The sequence below is a fragment of the Spinacia oleracea genome, chromosome 2, assembly GCF_020520425.1.
Source record: "Spinacia oleracea cultivar Varoflay chromosome 2, BTI_SOV_V1, whole genome shotgun sequence".
Classification (NCBI taxonomy): Eukaryota; Viridiplantae; Streptophyta; class Magnoliopsida; order Caryophyllales; family Amaranthaceae; genus Spinacia; species Spinacia oleracea.
Genome location: NC_079488.1, coordinates 79233004 through 79255459, shown reverse-complemented (window position 1 = coordinate 79255459; position 22456 = coordinate 79233004). Strand labels below are relative to the sequence as shown.

Below are 22456 nucleotides of genomic sequence, written 5' to 3'. Positions count from 1 at the left end.
CATTGTTTGAGTTATTACCGAAGTAAGAACCTCAAGCGGTATATGATACCAAGGAAGTTTGATTGCTAGGTCACTTCTCTTTAAACATAAACTTATAGGTAGAAACGGAATCGTAAATTCCTTTCATTTGTTCCTTTGTTTTCCTATTTCTTGTACCCTTTCTTATAGTCTTAAGAATTGAATTCTTTAGTGTTGACTTTTATACTTTGTTAGACATGTCCAATGTCACTCCAACAAGGTTCTTACCATTTAATTTATGTTGAATATTTTGTTTCAACTAGATGATCTTACCAGAAGCTTCTAAAGTTCTCTAAGCATCGATCTATTCGAATGTCTAGGGACTAGACTCATTCGAGAATTAAATGGACAAAGATATTAGGTTGTTAACCATTGGTAAAGCTGAGCGTTTAAACTCAATGCTTTATAATCTCAAAACTACATTGTAATTTGAGTTCACAAGCACCAATCGGTTTGCCATTCGATTTTGATACTCGAAAACAACCATAAAAGTCGCTAAAAGAAAAGTACATTTTAAATTGCTCACTTTCTCTCATTTCCGTGAATCGTTCTTAAATTCACTACCAATCGAGGAAATTTACTGTTACCTTTCTAAAAGGATTTATTGCAGTGCAAGATATTTAATTATAAACAATAATTAAAACATACATTGAAGCATGCAAAGTCTAAACATTTATCATGAATAATAACTTGAAAATTAAAGCAATCATGCAATTTAAACAAGTTATTAGCATTTTATTCGATTTTATTGTTCCGGCAGGTGTGAATAAAATGATTCCAAGACCCTAAAATCCATTGAAGAATTAAGCACATTATTTATTTAGACTCAATTCTAAAATCTTTTAGGTAAGCAAAAGCCTTTTGCTAATAGTCTAGAACCTACTCTTGATTGATAGGTACGTCTGAGGACTTTTTAGGTAAACCTATCGATTTTGCCACGACATAAAAGGACTCCTTACTTATATCGTTGAGTTTCACCAAAACTAACATGTACTCACAATTATTTGTGTACCTTACCCCTTTAGTATCGATAAGTAACACCTCGCTATGGCGGAAAACTATTACTAAGATCGATGTAAAGGATATCCAAGTAAGTGTTATTTTGGCATGGCACCTTTTAACTCAATTTTTAAGTTTGGAACTTAAGGCTCTTACTATGTTGGTTAGATTTTAAGTGAACTAAAATCCTTAATCATGCAACATAGTCAAACCACAATCTCATGCATATTTAAGACATATTTTAAAGCAATAAATAACTTAAAGCATGCATAAGATAAATGTGATCTAGTATGGCCCGACTTCATCTTGAAGCTTCAACTTCAAAGTCCGTCTTGAAAATGGATTGGAAACTCCGTCTTGAATTTCACCGTGGGATGCGCCATTTTCTTCAAGTAGGATAAGCTATAATTAAACTAATTACAACTATTTGATGGTACGCAAACCATATTTGAATTGAAAAACAAATTTGGTGCTTTAGACCAATTACATTCAAATTAATGGTACGCAGACCATATTTTCTATCCTATTTGGGCCATACTAGTCACTTCATAACCTGCAAAACAGTACATATACAATATATATACCATTCATCCATTCATTATCATGAATGACCCACATAATTGGTTAGTTAAAACACATTGTATGCATCACATAAATATTTGCAGCAATTAATTAAGGGCACCAATAATCTACCAATTATTCAGTCCTTATTAATTCTAATCAAGTTGTTTAACCTTAAAGGATTTGTAGACCTAATCAAGAGTTTATGACTAAAATTGCTTCCACTTAAACCAATAAATTCATATGCTTTACTAATTTTAAACATAAAAATGTATTTCTAGTCTAACCGGAAACATACAAATTTAATTAAAATTTAAAGCTCATATAAATTTATAATTGAATCCACTTATTTAATTTATTTTTCAGTTGGATTTAAATTAAATCAAGGTTTTTAATTTTAGTAAAATAATTATAATAAATTAAAATTTATAATAATTATAATATTCAAAATTAAAATCCAAGAAAACAATTTAAATTATTAATTTTAAAATTAATTAAAATTACATGAACTGAAAATCTCAAATTAAAATTTAAAACGATTTAATCGTAACACAAGGTACGCACATCACCACGCAACGCACAGCCATAGGCCACACGCACACGCAACCATCGCTGGCCACGATGCGCGCAGCCTCTGTGCTGTGTCGCGTCTGCTCCTGCTCACCCTCGCAAGGCACTGCACACGAGCCAGCGCTCGCTGCGCGAGCCAACGCTCGCTGCACGCAGGCCAGCGCTCACTGCACGCGGGCCAGCGGGCCAGCGCTCGTTGCGCGCGGAAGTACCCGCTGTGGCGCAGCTCGCTTGCTGCCCACACGCGACTGCTCGCTTGCCTTGCCCCTCGCCCTCGCCCATCACATAGCACACACGGCCAGCTCCTTTGCTTCGCGCGCACGCAACGCTTTGTTGCTCGCTGCATTCGTACCGCACGGGCGACGAGCTCCCTTGCTCGTCGTCGCGTGCCCGCACTATACAACACCCCTTAAGGGTAACACGTAGCTTCCATTGCTTTGTGCGTGCAACATTCATGAGCGTTTTCATAAAAAATTAAAATTTTTAATTTAAAATTAATGACGAATTAATAAAACATATTAATTTCATAATTTTAGGACGAAAAATCGAAAATTTATTAATCAATTTATTTCCGATTAACATGGATTCAAATCTAGGTCATAAAAATTAAAAATTTAACATAAATTAACAATTTTTATGGTGGATTTTAATCATGGATACCTAATTAAATTATTAATTAATTATGAAAATCAAATCAATTCTAAATTATTCGAATTTCAACAAATTAATCATAATTACAAATTAGGTTGTATAATTAACAAGTCTAGGCATTCATAAATGTTAAACATATTCTGTAGGTCAATCAAAAACTCAAGATTTATCAACAAGAATCGCAAATACTTAATTTAACATCTTAAATTTACAAACTTTTGCGTTCGAAAAACTAAAACCTCCGAAAAGTCATAGTTAGGCTTCGAATTTGGGAATTCTAGGTTCGGCCGAAAAATATTGTTTTTGTCAAAATTTTAGAATGCCTTTTACATGCGGAATTGACACAAAAATCACTCGATTTGGATGAGTAACGAAGATACTGCCGAAAAACTGCGTACATATAAATAAACGCAATTTGCAATTAATTACGAAAATTAATCACCCCTTTAATTCTTTGCAAATTTGTAAAATTTAACCATGTTCATGCAATATTGCAAATTTGTAAATTAATTTAGATTATGAAAATAATAAGAGGCTCGTGATACCACTGTTAGGTTATGATACATATGAATAAACATAAATCATGCGGAAAAACCATAAAGTCAGGAAACATATTATTTACACATAATCATTTAGCATAATTCAGATGCATACACTTTTTAGCGTGCCCTCCCTAGTTGCGCCCGAACCGAACAAGAAAAAGTCTTTAGGACTCCAAGTGTCGTCCCTCCGTAGATAGTCCACAGCACGTCCGGATCCGCCTTAAGCTTGACCAACTAGAATCGCCCTTAAGGTTACTAGGATTTTCGGCTATTTGGGTTGCAAGTGTTTGGCTGATTTTTGCTTGAAAATCTTACCTTTTGAATACTTCAAATCTCGATATAAATTGTGAACCCGGGCCACATATTTATAGGGGTATGGAAAGAGAATTGGAATCCTACTAGGATACGAATTAATTAAATTAGAATCCTAGTAGAACTCTTATTTAATTAATTTATCTTTTAGGATTAGGAATTTAATCATATATCGAATCCTGATAGCTTTAGGATTCGTATAGCACGCACACGAGCATCGCACACTCGCGCAGGCCTTGCGGCCCACGCTGAGCGCACAGCGCCTCGGCCCATGCTTGATGCCTGTGTCCGCGCGCGCGCCCAAGGCCTTGGCTGGGCCTGGCCTTGCGCTGGGCCTGGTCGAGGCTTAGCGTGTGTTGGTGATGCGTGTGGCTTGCTGGGCGATGGCCTGGCTTCGTGCTGGGCCTTCGTCTAGCGAGCCTCGTCCAATGCTAATTCGTAAGATACGCTTCCGATTAAATTCCCGATTCCGGAATTCATTTCCGATACGAACAATATTCAATATTTCCGATTTCGGAATTAATTTCCTTTTCGAACAAATATTTAATATTTCCGTTTCCGGAATTATTTTCCGATTCCGATAATATTTCCGATTCTGACAATATTTCCGTTTCCGGCAATATTTCCGATTCCGGCAATATTTCCATTTCCGATAATATTTTCCGATACGTACCATGTTTCCGTTTCCGGCAACATCTACGATTTGGATAATATTTATATTTCCGATACGATCCATATTTCCGTTTCCGGCAATATCATCGTTCCCGAGTATTCATTTGCTTGCCTTTGACGATCTCAACTCCCACTGGAACCAAGATCCGTCGATTCCGAATATCCATAGATGGAGTATTTAATTCCATTAAATACTTGATCCGTTTACGTACTATTTGTGTGACCCTACGGGTTCAGTCAAGAGTAAGCTGTGGATTAATATAATTAATTCCACTCGAACTGAAGCGGCCTCTAGCTAGGCATTCAGCTCACTTGATCTCACTGAATTATTAACTTGTTAATTAATACTGAACCGCATTTATTAGACTTAATATTATATGCATACTTGGACCAAGGGCATTATTTCCTTCAATACTTTCCATTGGAATTAAGTTCAGCTCTTATCATATGGGCTAATCCTTGCTTGTGTATGTAGCTATGTGCAATAGTGTCAAATGAACTTGTCTTAATTGGTTTAATTGAATTGCCCTAGTACACAAAAACAAAAGACCTTCATATGTTCTCCATTTACTTTTGTCTTATAATAGTAGCAATTTGTGCAAATATGGACATTCTCGTGTATTTTGAACTAATTAAGTGTGTTTACAGTCGGGTTATCTGGCTGACCATTTTCTTGTTTGACATCTGGCTTATTAGTCATTATACATGTAGGTAACTTAGGATAACTTACATGCCTGATCGATAGTTTTATCTCTTAGGATTTTTAGCTAACTTCCTTACTTTAAGATCCCTTTTATCCCTTATTGTCACATTGTCACCTACGTCACTCCGTATGATATAGTTTTCTTACTCCAGATAAAACAGGGTTATAGCCTCTAGAGAATTTGTTACTTTGGTTCTTTTTACAAGGGCATAAAGCATACTCACTCCTATATTAAGGCCATACCCCAATTCACTGGAATCCACAACAGTAAATTAAAACAATAATCTCTTCATACACTAATACAGCAGAAATAAAACTAATAATTGCCTTGACTCGGTTCAGTGGGAGCGGAGGTTAAGTCTGCGTTGTGGTAGTGAGATCCAAGTTCGAGTCCTGCACCAAGTATTTTTGCGCTATTTGTTTAACTTTTTTTTTTTCTTCTTCTAATTTACTAGCATCTGGAATTCTTCTCCACAATTTCTTTCAAAGTTCCAAGTTATGCCCATATGGCTATATTTCAATTTATTGGGAAAAGTTTTACTTGTATATAAATTTTACTCATTGTGTGCAATGGCGGACCTAGCCTATGACCAGGGGTGGCACGTGCCCCTCTCCTCCCGGGAAAAAAAAAAAAAACTGTTTTTTGTATTTTAAAAAGCGCAGCTATATAATGTTTAGTATTTAATGTGTAAGTTCTATCTTAAATAACTTGTTGTTGCAGTGGCAATTTGCTGCGCTTGGATTCGTCCTTAGGATGTCGCCGGACCAGGGTTCGAGACTCCTCGGATGATGTTTTGGCCTTCATATTTCATCATTTCTTTCTATCCTTTCTTTTAAAATTTTTTCGTTCTTTTTATGATAATTCAATTTTTTTTTAATATGAAATAGCATTACTACGGATTAACATTTTACTTGGCTATTTATGTTTTATTTTAACTTTTTCTTATTCCCTTTTTTGATAATTCAACATTTTGAATCAATAAAATACTTCGTATATAATACTGACTACTGAGTAATACATTATTGCATACAAATTAAATACAAAATGTTATTTGGAGGGTTTGTTTTTATAATTTATTTGTAGAGGATCAAAATAGGTTGTAGATGTCTTCATGACTCTTTTTTTTTTTTCTATTTTGAAGGTAGATGTTTTGGTGATCTAAAATTCAAGTTAATGACACGAATACTTTCTTCAGAATATTCATTTTTTGACTTTGAAAACAAATACTTTGTATGAGTGTGTTGGTGTTACTAAATAAATTCAAGATGTTTATATGACCTACAATATAAGTCTACAACACTAATATTTTCTTCAAAACAATATACGGAATATATTTTTGTTTTACTTTGAAAAAATGAAATATGAGTGTTACTGTGTTAATAATTTTTTCAATCAATAATTTTTGCTTTAATGTTGTTTATTTATTTGTTTATTTATATATTGATAATTAAGGATAAAAAAATTAGGTTAACCTCAATTAAACCAATAAAACATAAAAATTATGGCCGTAAGTGACCAAAAAAACCGACTTCTAATTTGCTGATCATTTCTCCACATCGGCAATAATGTTGAAGATCAGTGCCCCCCTGATTGAAAATCCTGGGTCCGCCACTGATTGTGTGTACGGAATATTACACCGTATTTTCTATTAGTATAACATGTTTATTTCATAGCATATGTAGAAAATGTATTAGAAATTAAATTCCAAGAGTTATTTGTAAAAAGTACAATGGTTGATAATTTTACAATCAACAAAAAATGTTTAACCTAACAATTTGGCTAGTTAATCCAAACAATAGATTAATAACACAATAAACAGATACAGAGTATAAATTAACTTTCGACTCTTTTTTAATTACACCTCTAGTCAATATCTATACCTAGTATTTAAAAAGGATAACCATAGATAATTAGATGACATGTGTAACCCCATCTTTCATCCATGCATAATTTTATTTTATTTACAATTTTTCATTTTATTATTCACCATTTAATTCATATATTTATTCAACCTTTTCCACTTCATCTCCCTCTTTAACACTCAATATTAAATACGGCCGCATGAATATTAAATAGGAAAAATTTCATGGATATGAGCGAGTATATATTAGAGTAATAGCGCTCCGTAATATACATGTTTCACGTACGTGTACATCATTTTAAAACTATTGTTATGACGTTTGATTCTTTAATACTCCGTAACATCGTTGACAGAATTTTCTACCATGACAATCTTGGAAAAGATTCTTTTCGAGACGAAATCGTGTAATTCATATTCTTTTTTAAACTTAACTTATTTTTTTATAACATAATTTCTCTTCAATTTATCCCCGGTAATATGAAAATAAGATGAAAAAATAACAAGTTTAAAATTTGTATTTTACGTAAGTAGTATAACACCATGCTTAAGTGGTTAATTTAAACTAATTATGTTTTACAAAAATTCTAAATTTTACTACGTCGTTATTTTTAATTTGTACCTTATATTTTCTCAAACACACATATCGAATATAAATCAATTTTATTTACTTAAAATATATTTTCTATTTATAAATTATTATTTACGAGTAATTAGTTATACTTCGTAAACAAATTTAATCTCATCTGTGCGTTGCACAGGTCCAAATCTAGTTAGTATAGAAGAACAAGTGCATTGATCAAAGACTAGTAAAATGTGGCTGCAGGAAAGTTACCTGGCAGATTGGCCTAGTAGGTATTGGAAGGAACTATCCTGAATTCTAATGCAAAGAATTGTCACTTGAATACCTTTCTTTCTTCTCGCATTATTGAGCAAAGGATTGATGAATGCCATTTTTTTTTCAGACAGCAAAATAACAGTCAGTAAATTAAAAATAGAAATTTGTGTTGCAGATGAATTGACAAATATATGATTTCTGATTGCAGGGAACAATGAATACTCGACTTGAAGATGTGAAATCCAGTTGTGTAAGAATCCTTGGTATTTTGTTGTATAATGCTGATTGCCCTAGATGTAGTAAATTAGTAATTCAAATTTCAAGCTCTTGTTCTCTGCGATATATGGTCTTCTGAAAGAATGAACCTATTAACTCCCTTGTACAATCACATGTCAATGCTTGGTACATGTTAATGACCATCATAGAAGTGCTCAAATGTTTAATTAGTTTAATTTCCTCAAGTTGTGTGTATGTTTTGTCAGCCAAGCTTAAGTTTTTCTTGTTTGATAATATTAGCCCTTTGGCCCAGTTAATTGATTAATGTCGGTATAACAAGTTTTGGTAGTCTTTGTGGAGTTTGCATATGAGGGGCCCGGGATACAGATGGATGATGATTGAGGGGAATTTATCGGCTCCGTAAACAGTAAACCACTCAGTTGTGACAAGTAAGGGTGCGTTCTGTTCACCTTAAAAAAATAAGTTTCAGTTCTAATATGTTCAGATAAGTTCAGATAAGTTCAGATAAGTTTCAATAAGTTCCAATAAGTTCAGATAAGTTCCAATAAGTTTTAATAAGTTCAGATAAGTTTCAATAAGTTCCAATAAGTTCCAATAAGTTCCAATATTAATATTATTTATTATTATTTATTATTGATTATTGATTATTGATTATTGATTATTGATTATTAATTATTGATTATTGATTATTAATTATTAATTATTAATTATTAATTATTAATGATTAATTATTATTTATTATTTATTATTTACTCCCTCCATTTCTTTTTGTTGTATCCGTTTCCATTTTAAGCGTTTCATATTGTTGTATCCATTTAGAATCTATTCTATTTTTGGACATACATTTATCCTAAAATACCCTTACATTTCTATCTAATTACCAAAATACCTAAAGATTCTACCCATATTCCCACCTAATTTTCCCCACCCATAATATTTAATTCTTTTCCCTTCCCCATATACCCACTCTCTCACCTCCTTTATCACCCATCATTATCACTCCTCTCTCTTATCTTATTTCTTTATTATTTTCTCACTCTTTTATTTATTATAATCTCTTACACCCAATCATTTCTCTTACACCCAATCATTACACTTATACCCATATAAACCAATATTCCAACTTTCTTAAAAACCACACCAGATTCCAAATGGATACATCAAAAAGAAATGGAGGGAGTATTATTTATTATTTATTAATTTTTTATTTTTTATTTTTTATTTTTAATTATTAATTATTAATTTTTGATTATTGATTTTTGATTATTGATTATTGATTATTAATTATTAATTATTGATTATTAATTAATAATTATTAATTATTATTTATTAATTATTAATTATTATTTATTATTTATTATTTATTATTTATTATTTATTATTTATTATTTATTATTTATTATTTACTAGCTGTGAGCATGTGAGATCCTATATGCTAATTTGGAGCTTGAGGAGGGCTAAGCATGACTTGGAGAATAAAGATATGTCTTAATGAAAACTAGTTTGGAATTCGGCAAATCATTTTACATTGACTCAAATTCTGAGATTGAATTGGTTGTTTGTGAAATATAGGTTTTATATATAGGTCTATCCGAATGTCTGATAATTGTAAAGCAGGACTTGAGTAGGGTATCTGGAACTTCTGGTTTTGCTGTTATAACCAGCAATTAATAGGCTGCTTGTAGGATCATATATGGAACGTCAACTAATTTAAAAGACTACTAGTACATCTAATTTAACGTCAACTAAAATACTTATCTTTAAAAGATAAAAACGTAACTACGAAAACAATTAAAAGGATTAAAATCTGACTACACGTCAGTTATTGAAAATTCAGTATTACAGAAACTCTAATCTTGATACGAAGCAGCTAACAAATAAAATCTAAGTAGATAAGATCTCTAATTAAACCCTAAGTAAACAAGAACTCTATTGAAGCTATCTCATCAAGGAAAATGTATACTGAACACTATTGAAGCTAGAAGGATGGTGCCAACTGCCAACCCAATACTTATATGTGAAAACTTCAATATCATTCGCATAAAATTGGCAGGCACGAAAGCATATAATTAGCAAAGTAATGAACACGAATGACATGTTAACCTGTATTCATACCGAAAGGAACGTTACATTGACAGTAAACATATAAGTATGCTCATATATAAAGATAACTCTTTACAAAGTAAAACTTCATACGGAGTACTTGTATATGATAACATCTCAACCAGGAGTTCTTAACAAAACTATAGACGACTCAATGAAAAAGGTTTAAACATAATTGACACTTGAAATCATTGGCAACCGAACAGGGCAGGGGACTATGCATTATAAACAGCTAATCTATTAAGCTACTCATCAAGTAGCTAAACAAAAAACATGACTATCAGACTGCAAGATTAACAGGAACAAGGCTTTCGACACATAGGTTGACATCACGAAGGGTGAGGCCATTAGAAATCTTAGGTTGAGCCTTAACAGTTTTGCCTTTGAAGTCATACCAGCAAAGGCCACCATCTTCGTTTGGTTTCCTCAACAGAACTTCATCTCCTCCTTTGGAACAAGGGAGTGGAGGACTCAACAATGGTCCAACTATGCTAGCCTCTGTAAGGTTAAACAATTTAGTCCAAGACTCTTTCATGTCATACTCTTTCATCACCCAAACATAAGCATTGTCGAACTCAGGGCAAATTCTTGTAACAATGCACAAACATTCATCCAAAACACCTAAAACAACGATAGCACTAGCTTCAAATCCGGACTTAGACAACGAATCATCATCATCATCATCACCAGGACTGTTTATCATCTCCTTTCCCCTGAAATCAGGTAAGGCCAATTTCTTCCACTTGTAGGAGGAGAGATCAAGCCCTCGAAGCCGTGGTTCTCCCTTACCATACTTCCAGAAAATCCAATGAACTATACTTTTGTTAATCACTGCTCCAGGACAAAACCATTTCATCTCATCACCAAAATATACAACATGAATCATTTCCCAACAATTATTTCTTAAGCTATAAACCATGACTTCCCTGTATATGAAACCCATTCTACAACCACCACTTTCGTCACCATCATAACTACTGTCGTCACTCCCATAAGGATCGCCAATACCATACACATCATCATCCTCATCGTCATCACTACCATCCTCATCGTCATCACCACCACCACCACCAACATCGATATCGATATCACTGCCACCATCAATATCGACATCATTACCGCCACCACCATCACCATCACCATCACTAGTGTGAAAATATTCAACAATCCTCACAATCTTATAATCATCACTTCCACAATCATAACCAAAACCAAAACTAACACCCATAAATTCCGAAGTCAAATCAGAATCAACAGGAATAGGAGGCAGTACAAAATGGGTATTACTTGAAGGATTCCACAAAACAAACTTAAACAATCGAGGGTCATCAACATTTCTACAAACCAAAGCTACAATTCCATTACAACACCCACAAATCGAAACCTCGAATCCAGAAAAAGAAGTGGGTAAATCAAACCTCGAAGTAACAGCACCACCGAAATCCGAGCCAAACACCAATGGTGTCGATTCCAAGTGACCTCCATAGTTGACGATGAGAAGGCGGTGGTCAGAGGAGAGAGAATGAGCGAGGTGAAGTCCGACGAAATCCGGGGTGCTGATTAAGGAATTCCAAGCCTTGGAAACGGATTTGAAGCGAATTAGAGACTTTGTAGGCAATCGGGTGAGAATGGATGTGACTAAATCCGTGGGGAGTTGCGCCATTGCTGTTGATTTCGTGGGAATTGAAGCAGAGCAAAAAAAAAATGGTGAAAAGTGTGTTGGTTTTGATGGTGAGACTGAGTGCGGTTTTATTTTGCAAAGCCTTGGGTGTCACGGCTTCATTTTCCCCAAAAATGGCAAAACCCCTAAAATGAAGGAGAATTAGGCGATTTGGGCTTTTTAATGGGTGACTTAAATATGGGCCAATATACATCTTAAATTTGGTGAATAATGTTTAATGAACCAATAATGCAATAGATAAAATATCCGTTCTATCTCTCCGTAAAAAATAATAATGATAGTATGTATGTATGACTTAATATGTAAATCACATAATTTTCACCATCGTGATATGTTTGATCACCATAGTCGGTATATAATAAGTTTAAACGATTTATATAGCTACGACATGAGCCTCTCCCTCCAATATCCCTTCGTAAAAACATAATTAGTTTCAAACGATTTCATACCATTGAGATCTTGTCCTAATGACAAGTCTGATTACTTGTATTTGTATAAAATAGATCACAGTTTGTTTAACTTTTTTTTTTTGATGTAATTTTGTAGTTCCCTTATGGAGTTGATGACACAGCAAGTCCTTTACGGCCCATTCGGCAACGTTATTTACTTTTAATTTTCTGTTTTGTTAAAAATAAAAATATGTAAACCATAAAAAATAGTTTTTTAATTATGATGTCAGCTTTTAAAATCAACATGAGTATTATAAGTACGGCAATGCAGCAAATTAACCCCTCAACTTCTATCGCACGTGCAATTTAACCCCATTTCTTGTGATTGTAGCAATTTGACCCCTAAACCTTTATAAATGTGCAATTGAAAACCAATGTTATCTTTTGGAGCAATTTAAAACGTATTTTGGGAATATAAAATACAAATAATTGAAACAGGTATTAATTTCTTTATATACGCTAAAATACACACAAATATTTCTCTATATACGCTTAAAATACTCAAAAAATATCTTAATACACTAATCTATCAAAAGGCTTAAAAAACCGACGTTTATTTTCTTGGGAGTTTGCCTCCATATTCATCTCCTTCTCTCCACCATTTATGCTTCTGCTCACATTCCCCTCTACAGCCTTCTCCATCTTTCTTCAATGTCGTCTTCTACGCCAGGTATGTAATTCATTTTCTGTACGTACCCCTTTATTGTTTATTGTCCATACCTGAAAATTTTCGATATTAGGGTTTACCAGCAAACAACCATTAACAAGATTGTACAAATCTATTTTTTTCATCAATATCAATCAATGTTGACAATAAATGAAGCTGTAAAACCATTACCTACAATGTTTGATAGATCTCCATGCTTATTGTGTTATATTTTGTCATTAAAAAAGAAAATTGATCCTATATTAATTACCATAGAGGTGTTAAAATCAGTAGAGCTAAAATCATATGGATATAACCTTTTGTTGGATCAAACAAAATAAATTAACAGTATGCCACTAATACACCTAATACCTGTCTTTGACAATAAATAGAATAGCATGCATTCTAATAATTTTATATACATGTATTTATGGTGATAGGTACCGAAGCTGCAAACATTGTGAATTTGAAGTGTTTTCACGGAGGGAAAATAGAGTTCAATGATGATGTAGAGGAGGGTATAGAATATGTGGGAGGCTCTTGTGTCGAGGGAACAATAAATATCAATAATTTTACTACGAAGAATCTAGAAAAGATGATAAAAAGCTTAGGTTATTGTGGTGCTTATGTGGATACCTTCTTTCTCCTTAAGGGAAGAGGTCTACAAATTGTATGTGACGATGAAACAGTCGAGGAACTTCGTGTTGAAGCGGTTACACATGGGGTCATTCAATTGTTCCTATTTAATTCTTGTGAAGAAGATGACAATGGAAATACTTTGTATGATGTAAATTTAAATTTTGATTACAAAAGGGAATTGGACAGGACAATTATCAACATACCAGTAGAAGTTGTCACTTTGAATGGAAAAGTGGTGGAAGGACGCATAAATGAGGATGGTTTTGAGGAGGCATACTTGAGTGACATTGAAGTGGTAATCGATGACGGAGAGGCAGCAAGTAGTGATGAAGAGTTTATTGATGTTCAAAATAAGAAAAGGGAGTGGGTCCAACATAAAAGCATGACTATCTTTTAGTTCGTGATTCAATCTAACGGGTGTTTGGCCCAACAATGGTTTGTGTTACTCCTTTGATCATCATATTATGGTGTGCATTATGTTAAAAATTATAGAGTAGTATATTATATTCACTTGGATGTTTCAAGTAATTCATGTTTATGTACAATTTCTTATTTACGAGTGGTGTACAATAAAATGCTTAAAAGTTATCTAATTTTGGTGATATTTTTCATTTTACTAAAAATAATTAAATCACTAATAATGTATAAAATTAAGGAAAATTTGTAATTATTAATCCAACCTTTGCCCGATTTTCTTTAATTAAGCCTACCTATGCAATATTTCTAAATAATCCAACCTTTATGACCCAACTACTATTATTAAGCCTAGCAAGTTAATAACCTGCTGTAACCGGTATTCACCCTTACGTGGCAATATAACCGTTATAATTTTTTTTCCCCTCATTTTTTTAATTGTTATTCTAATGTTCGTTCCTCTCTCCTCTGCGATTTAATTGCTTCATCTCTGCAATTTTCGTTCCTCTCTCCTCTGTTCATCATTTCTCTTCTACCTCTTCTCCACCATTGTTGATCCCTCATACCTCTCCATTCGAAGTTCGTCAAAAATAATCAGCAATTGCTATGACTGGGTTAAACCAATCAACTGTTGGATCTGGGTTAAGGGTTAAGGGTTAAGAGGAGAGAAGGGTTAAGGGTTTTTTGGAAAAAAAAATTAGAAAATCCTGTTTAGGTGGCATGTGATGTGACGTGTCCAAAATTTTAGGAGGAAAATCAACTTCTGGTTGTCAACGTTTTTAATGTTGACTTTGTAACAGGTAACCGGTCACACAGGCTTAATAATAGTAGTTGGGTCATAAAGGTTGGATTATTCAGAAATATTGCATAGGTTGGCTTAATTAAAGAAAATCGGGCAAAGGTTGGATTAATATTTACAAATTTTCCTAAAATTAATCATTTAATCTTCTAAAATGTTTTTCTATCAACATTTTTTTTATAATATAAAAGTTATTCAAAATATATTAAAAGTTAGTTAAAAGTAAAAAAAAAATTAGGTAAAAGTTATCCAGAGGTACAATAAATTTATTGTACACCTTGTCGCGCATAAGACATTTTGAAAATCATATCCCGTTGGTTGGCTAGTCAATTAAGGCGTGCTATAAGAGAATCGTCTCACAAGAGTTGGCAATGGATTGGGTTGGGTCGGAATCACGCCGACCCATTTATAAATGGTTGAGATTCTCAACCCAACCCAACCTTATTATAAACAGGTTGATATGAAGTTGACCTGTTTAAGTATTTTTTCCCTTTAAGTGTAAATTAACTTGACTTTATTACTAACTGTAGATTATATCCCGTGCATGCACGTGTATTTTTAAAAAATTATTTTACCATCTTTTTGTAAAATGTTTGAATAATAAAAGAATTGTTAAAAAAATACAAACGATTTTGCAGATTGTCAAAAGATTAATAAAGTTATGATATATTATACTCCGTATGATTTTACAAATTTTATTTTTGAGAAATAAAATTAATTACATTTGAAAATTTATATTGAAGATCATATAAATAGGGAAAGATAATTAAATTTTAATCAAAATAATGATTCTTTTCCATAAAAGTTAATTGAGATATATAAATTAATAAATCGGGAGTAAGAAGAAAAGTTTTGGTGGGAATTTTTTTTATTAGGAAAGTGTATGTTTTAGTAAAATGTAATAGAATGGGTGATTTTTTCGAGGCAAATCTCATGGAAAAAACTAATACTTCAATAAGTATTTGACATGAATCAAAACATCAAATAATTATTCAATGTCGAAGGAAAAAATGAGAAACAAAATCTTTTACATAACATTTTACAGATCTATATTACGGAGTAAATATTTGCTAAAACTTGAATAGTTGGTGAAATAGTTTAGCAATAAATTTTTTAATAAATGAAAAAGGAAAGTCAGGTGAGTAAAATTGGTCTTTTAAGCTGAAGAAGAGACGACACTGATAGGCTATGAATGGGCTTATTATTTACTTTTTCTTCTAGTCTTTCTTCACTGTTATTTAGGAAATGACCATAGATTCGATAGTTTAATTTGTAGAAAAGATAGATAAAGATAGACAAATAAGTATTGGAAAGATAGGCATTGTACAAAGATAAAAATACACAAAATTAAACTTTGTTGCTGGTAAATCTTACCCAATTAGTTATATGGGTTAGACGAATTGCTTTCGGGTTGTAAATTTCCACCTGAGCCATTGAATTGAACGGTTAAAATCTTAACCCAACCCTTTATATTGGGTTGGTTTCGAGTGGGTTGGTGGGTTGGGTCAGTTTTTGCCACCTCAACCGCTCTACGCCTCAACGTCTTAGAGACCGCTCCTTCGACTTTAGCTAGCATTTTAAACTAAATTCATGTCTTTTCTTACTGTCCTGTATATGAAAAAATTTCAAATTTTGTGGTTCATTTGTATACGTATTTGTTCATTTTTTTCGATAAAAAAGCCTAGTAAGTACCATTTGACAACACAACGTCCGATCTTCGTGTTGGTGTACCACAAATCCACAGTACGTATAGTATAAATAAGATAAGAACAATAACACAAGGACATATAGTATAATTAAGATTCATTGAAAGAGATAACACAAGTAGAAAAGCACTCACAGTGTGCTCCTTCAGGTTCTGAATCCAAATGGAAAGATCACTTGCAGTGTGCTAGGAAACGATTAAACTAAATTGTTCTTCAATAATCTCTTTATTAATCTCCTAATAATAATAAGTTTCTTGTACGAATTAAGACTAAATCAGAGCACAAAAAATGTAGTCCTTACTAACTATATGGAGCCAATCAAATACAGAGTACTGTGAGAGTGTATGGACGGATGAACCAAAAGAATAAGTATGAGATAGCAAAGTCATAGTCAATTCTCCTGCGTTCATACAACAAAAGTTGTTGTTGATCTTAATTTCTGTAGTGGTAGTCCCATAAGGTTATAAGTTCCAATGAGATGTTTCTTGGACTCATACCGAAAGGCACATACTCCCTCCATCCCTCTAAGATTTCCCCATTAGAGTACGTAATTAACAACATACTCCCTCCGTTCCGGAATACTCGACCCGGTTTGACCGGCACAGAGTTTAAGGGACTTGAATTGACTTATTTAATTTAATAGGTAGTAGTTGATAGTGGGGTATTATTTTAATGTAGTTAGTGGGAAATGTGTAAAGGGGTGGGGATGGGGAGAGTAGGGGTTGAATTTTTAATTATTTTTTGTATGGAGTAGGGGGTAGGTGGGTTAATAGGGGTGGAGTGAGAAATAATATAATATTGTTAGAATATTTCTATTTTTAGAAACAGGTCAAGTATTAAGGGACGGCCCGATAAGGAAAACAGGTCAAGTATTCCGGGACGGAGGGAGTATGTAGACAACAAACGTATGAGGAAATAATTCATTCTGGAGTTAAACATAAAACTTCATATATCATAGCTCATTTCAAGATCGAATACAGGTGTAATCGAGTTCTGCAAGGCATCATAACCAGGAATACAGAAATTAAGTCATAACAAGAGAAAACACAAGTAATTAATAAGCAACCATGGGTCTGATCTACGCATTAGGAACCATCTACTCTCAGCAATGCAGCAACTCAAATAACTAAGCAAAAAAACATGACCGATTATCCTCCAAAGTCCAAACAAGATGAATAAGAAAGATATGACTCACGCATTTGGTTCATCCACTGAAGAACCAATCATCTCCGAATAGGAGGCTGGAACAAGGCTCACGACACAAAGATTGACACCATGAATCTTCAGGCTGCTGGGAATCTTAAGAGCAGGTTTGACAGCTTTGTCCTTCATATCATAACAGCAAAGCCCACCATTGTCATTTTCTCTTCTCAACAGAACTTCATCTCCTTTTCTGGAACAAGAAAGTGGAGCACTCACCAAAGGTCCAACTATGCTGGCCTCGGTGATATTGAACAATTTAGTCCAGGACTCTTTCACACCGTACTCTTTCATCACCCAAACATAGACATCATGAAACTCGGGGCAAATTCGAGTCACTAGGCATAAGCATTCATCTAAAACCCCCAACACAACAATATCATTAGGCGTAAGTTTATAATCAGAAAAAGAATCACCATCATTATCATCAGATTCACAACCCTTTTTCTCTGTTCCTGTCAAGTCAGGCAAAGCCAAATCATTGGCAGCAGTCCACTTCAAAGAGGATAGATCAAACCCTCGAAGCCGAGGCTTTCCCTCTGCAAGTTCCCAAAAGATCCAGTGAACTAAATTGTTCTTGATGACTGCACCAGGGCAAAACCATGACATTATTTCACCATGAAATCCTATTTCAACTAGTGTCCAATGTCTATCTCTCAAGCTATATACCATTACTTCCCTAATTACAAAACCAAATTTGTTATTGCCACAACATGGACAAACACGACCACGGCCGTTACCATCATCACCACCACCACCATCCTCTTCTACACCACTATCTTCACCACCTCCTCCACCAACACTACCATCATCTCCCTCACTACCATGATCACCACCGCCATCACCATCACCCCCACTACCATCACCGTCACTACCATCCTCACCACCACCGCCATCACCAGAACCGCCATTTTCATCCCCGCTACCACCACCACCGCCGTTTTCAGAACCACTACCACAATCACTAGAAATAAAATAGTCAGCAATCCTCACAATCCTATAGTCATCCATAGAAGAATCGTACCCAAAACCGAAACTAACACCCCTAAATTCCGAAGGCAACTCATCAACAGGAGGGGGATGAGGCAGTACAACATGGAAATTAGTAGATGGGTTCCACAAAATAACCTCCAACAATTGAGGGCTCTCAACTTTTGTACAAACCAAAGCTATCAACCCATTAACAGACCCACAAATCGAAAACTCATAACCGGAAAATAAATTGGGTAAATCAAACCTTGAAGTAGCAGTAATAGTAGTAGCGATGTCGAGCTTGGAACTCCGCTTCAATGGCGTCGATTCAAGGTGACTTCCATAGTTGACGATGAGAAGACGATGGTCAGAGGAGAGAGAATGGGCGAGGTAAAGTTTAGAGAAATTGGGGCTATGGAGTAAGGAATTCCAAGTTTTTGAAACGCATTTGAAGCGAGCTAGTGATTTTGCGGGTAATCGGGTGAGAATGGAGGTGATTAAATCCATTGGAAGGGTTAAGGATGCCATTGTTGTGGGGGTTTAGTGAGAAGCAGAGCAAAATGAGAGGAAATTAGCTGGAAAATGAAATGGCATAAACCCTGAAATTTCGTGTCGGAGAATTTATCACACCTGAATTTTGGGTTTGATTTTATGGGACTTGGGGATTTGCTCCTAGAGTTAACAAATCGAGATTGCAATTGTAAATGGACAGACTATATATAATCGGTTTGGGTCTTAGCGAAGTAGCGAACTATGAATGATGAGGATCAGCGTGCGAAAGGCGTGTTAATGCGCTGAGCCAAGATTGAGTCTAAGTAAGCTCGGCTCGAGCTCGAGCTCGAACCTTGTTGAGCCTGGAAAATTAAGCTCGGCCTCGAAACTTTTAAGGCTCGATCATTAAATCTTAAATTAATATGGACGTTTAAAGTTTTCATGTTTTATATGTTAATCATAGAGTTCTATTAAGAGTTAATTTATGTAAAAGATTATTTTATAAAACTTATTAGTATTTAATACCATTCGACCCGCAATCTGGGCTCGTTAAGATCTCGAGTTGAGTTTTGACCGAGTTTCATACAAGCGAAGCGTAGAATAGTTCGCAAGCAGACTTGGTGTGTTGACACCTCTAGTGTGCGCTATGTGCCCATAAGAGTGTAAAAAAACGTTTTTCGAGTTTTATCGATTATTATTACCAGATCGGGTTTAGATAAGATCAACTTTTATCAGTTTTTGAAAACTTTAACTATTATATGTACTCACCTAAAATCATTTACATTACCCACCTAAAATTTGCTTTTTAGTCGTGTTTGTACCAGCTACTCGTAATTTAAGAGCATGTTAGTTCGTGTTTTTTTTTTTTTTGGTTTTTTTTTTGGTAAGTAAACACATTTATTTTAAAAAAAACACCAACATACAACATGGTAAATATAGGGGGGAAAACACAACGGGAACAATTTCCTCTCTCTAGAATTTCCTCCCTGCCTTCTCTCTTGATCTAAGTCTGATTACTGGAGATTATCCTTCTCGCCTCTGGCGAGGAGGCCTCTAGGGGTCTTCTTAGGTTCAAGGAGGGGTTTTCTCCTCAAATTTCTTTTGTATTTTTCCTTCTTGTTTTGCAGGTGCCCTTCCATTTCGTTCACATTTCAAGCTTCGCCTTTGAGTATGGAAACAAATCAAGCAGCAACAACAAACAACATGGATCAAGATTCTAGAAATGATCAACAAATTAACGACGTTAATATGGTGGATCATGACGCCCAACAATCTCCCTTACCCCCTGCTTCGCTTCCTGTTTCTTTTAAAGAAGCAGTAGCAGGAAATTCACAATGGTTCGAGGAAGCTAAAAAAATTCAAATCACTTCTCTGGAATGGGAAGATCAAGATGTTGATCCTCCTGACATCTCCAAAGCTGTTCAATTCCCAAAAGATACCTTGAACAAGCTCAGACAACCCTGGAAACTCACACTTATGGGTAAATGCCTAGGAATATCTGTGCGTCCTTCCTTTATTACTCAAAGAGTACGAATTATGTGGAGGCCAAAAGGAGGTTTGGAGGTCATAGATCTTGGCCAAAATGTCTATCTCTTTTGATTCTCTCTCCAAGATGATTATGATAAGGCACTCTTGGGAGGTCCATGGTTTGTTCTTGACCATTACCTGATGATAACTAAATGGAAACCTAACTTTAGGCCTTCAATGAATCCATTCGACTCGATGACAGTTTGGATTCGATTTCCAGAACTTCCGGTGGAATATTATGATAAACAAGCACTTTTTGAAATCGCCAAAATTGCTGGCCAACCAATTAGGGTGGATTATGCAACGGATCATCTAACCCGCGCAAGGTATGCTAGAGTATGTCTGGTTATTGATCTTAATTTTCCTCTTGTTTCAATGGTTTGGGTTGGGAATCAGTAGCAGAAAATTGAATATGAAAATATTCATTCTCTCTGTTTCTCCTGTGGGAAGATAGGACACTTAAAAGATAAGTGTCTACTTAACCCAATTAATCCTAATCCTAAACCTCCTTTTCCTAATTTGATGCTGCATGATTCAAGCCCATCTTCTGAAAAACAATCCACCGAAAATACCACTACAAACCAGGCCCCACCAACCATTAACCAACCCATGTGCCTCATGTCAACCCAATCCCACTACTTCTGATTTGTTGGATTTAACTAAGCAAAACATTGAATCTTATGGTCCATGGACTACAGTAATGAATAAAAGAGGCCCAAAGCCCAACAAATCTACCCATCCAAAAAACACGATAACCCAAACTAAAACAAACTCATTAAACCCTCAACCCAACAAAAACAAAGAGAAAAATAAATCGAAAGTTCCATGGAAAAGAAATCATTGGCAGATTCTGGAAAATGAAAATTCAGAGAAAAATATTATGGAAAAGGAAGTTGCCTTTTCTGCAATTGGGGAAAAAAACCTTGGGAATGATCAAAATCCCTCATTAAATCTCCTTACTGAGCAAGAGAAGGAAAACCCTTCATCTTCAGCTTCTACTTTTCATTCCCCAGTTTTACAAGGCCACGTTGCATTAGATACAATGGCCAATTCAGCCGGTGCCCCTTCCACTACCACTTCATCTTCGCCTTCAAATAATCCTGGAAAAAATTCAAACAATGTCTTCTCCTCTTCCCTGTCTTCTCAACAACTCAATGAAAAAAGCAACCATGGAGAGAAAACCGCAATTCCCTCGCCTTCGCAAGCAACGAGCATCCAGGAGAGCCAAAGCTCGCCTTCCAACTCCATCATCATCCCCACCTCTTTCATCCCCATCACCCATCAATGCAGCAACTCCACCCCCACTGTCTCCACCATCAGCTCCGACCAACTTCAACAACTTGGAGAATCTCAATGCGGGGAGTTCCAGAACTTCTCTAATGTTTCGACTTCCATTCTCTCCTTACACTCTGCAGAAACCGGTAACTCGAAGGAGCAAACCTCTCGACCCGACATCCAACCAATTCATTCCACCAAGGAGCTCATCAGCGCCGACGCTCCGACTCCCATGGGCATCGATAGAAACACCTCCCACTCCACAAAAGATTGCATTAATGCACAGTTCTCTTCTCCGTCTTCAGGAATTCCAAACACGTTCCTCCAACTTGACCAATCCACCAACCAACCTATCCCTGAAACAACCAATTCAACCTACTCCACCCGCTCTTCTTCCACAACCACTCATTCCACCTCCAAGAAACCCAGGAGACTATGCATTGGAGTCAAACCCAGTAGAACTAGACTTAGAACGTCTAGCAAACCATACGACAGCTTACTCGGTCCAAAAAGGGGTAGTGGGTGTCAAGCTGGAATTCCATTACTGGGGAATGATCAATGGCGGGGAGAAGGAGATACAGGCAATGGTGC

General features: G+C 35.0%; 2 protein-coding genes across 2 annotated transcripts; both read right to left on the bottom strand.

Annotated features, from left to right (window-relative positions):
• Positions 1-10053: 10053 nt before the first annotated feature.
• LOC110795014 (F-box protein At4g22390) lies at positions 10054-11876 on the bottom strand. Its single transcript, XM_021999985.2, has one exon. It carries the CDS (start codon positions 11726-11728, stop codon positions 10346-10348), a length of 1383 nt encoding a protein of 460 aa, XP_021855677.1. The 5' UTR covers positions 11729-11876; the 3' UTR covers positions 10054-10345.
• A 5454-nt stretch (positions 11877-17330) lies between these two features.
• LOC110795002 (F-box protein CPR1-like) lies at positions 17331-19270 on the bottom strand. Its single transcript, XM_021999973.2, has one exon. It carries the CDS (start codon positions 19097-19099, stop codon positions 17591-17593), a length of 1509 nt encoding a protein of 502 aa, XP_021855665.1. The 5' UTR covers positions 19100-19270; the 3' UTR covers positions 17331-17590.
• Between the last annotated feature and the right edge of the window lie 3186 nt (positions 19271-22456).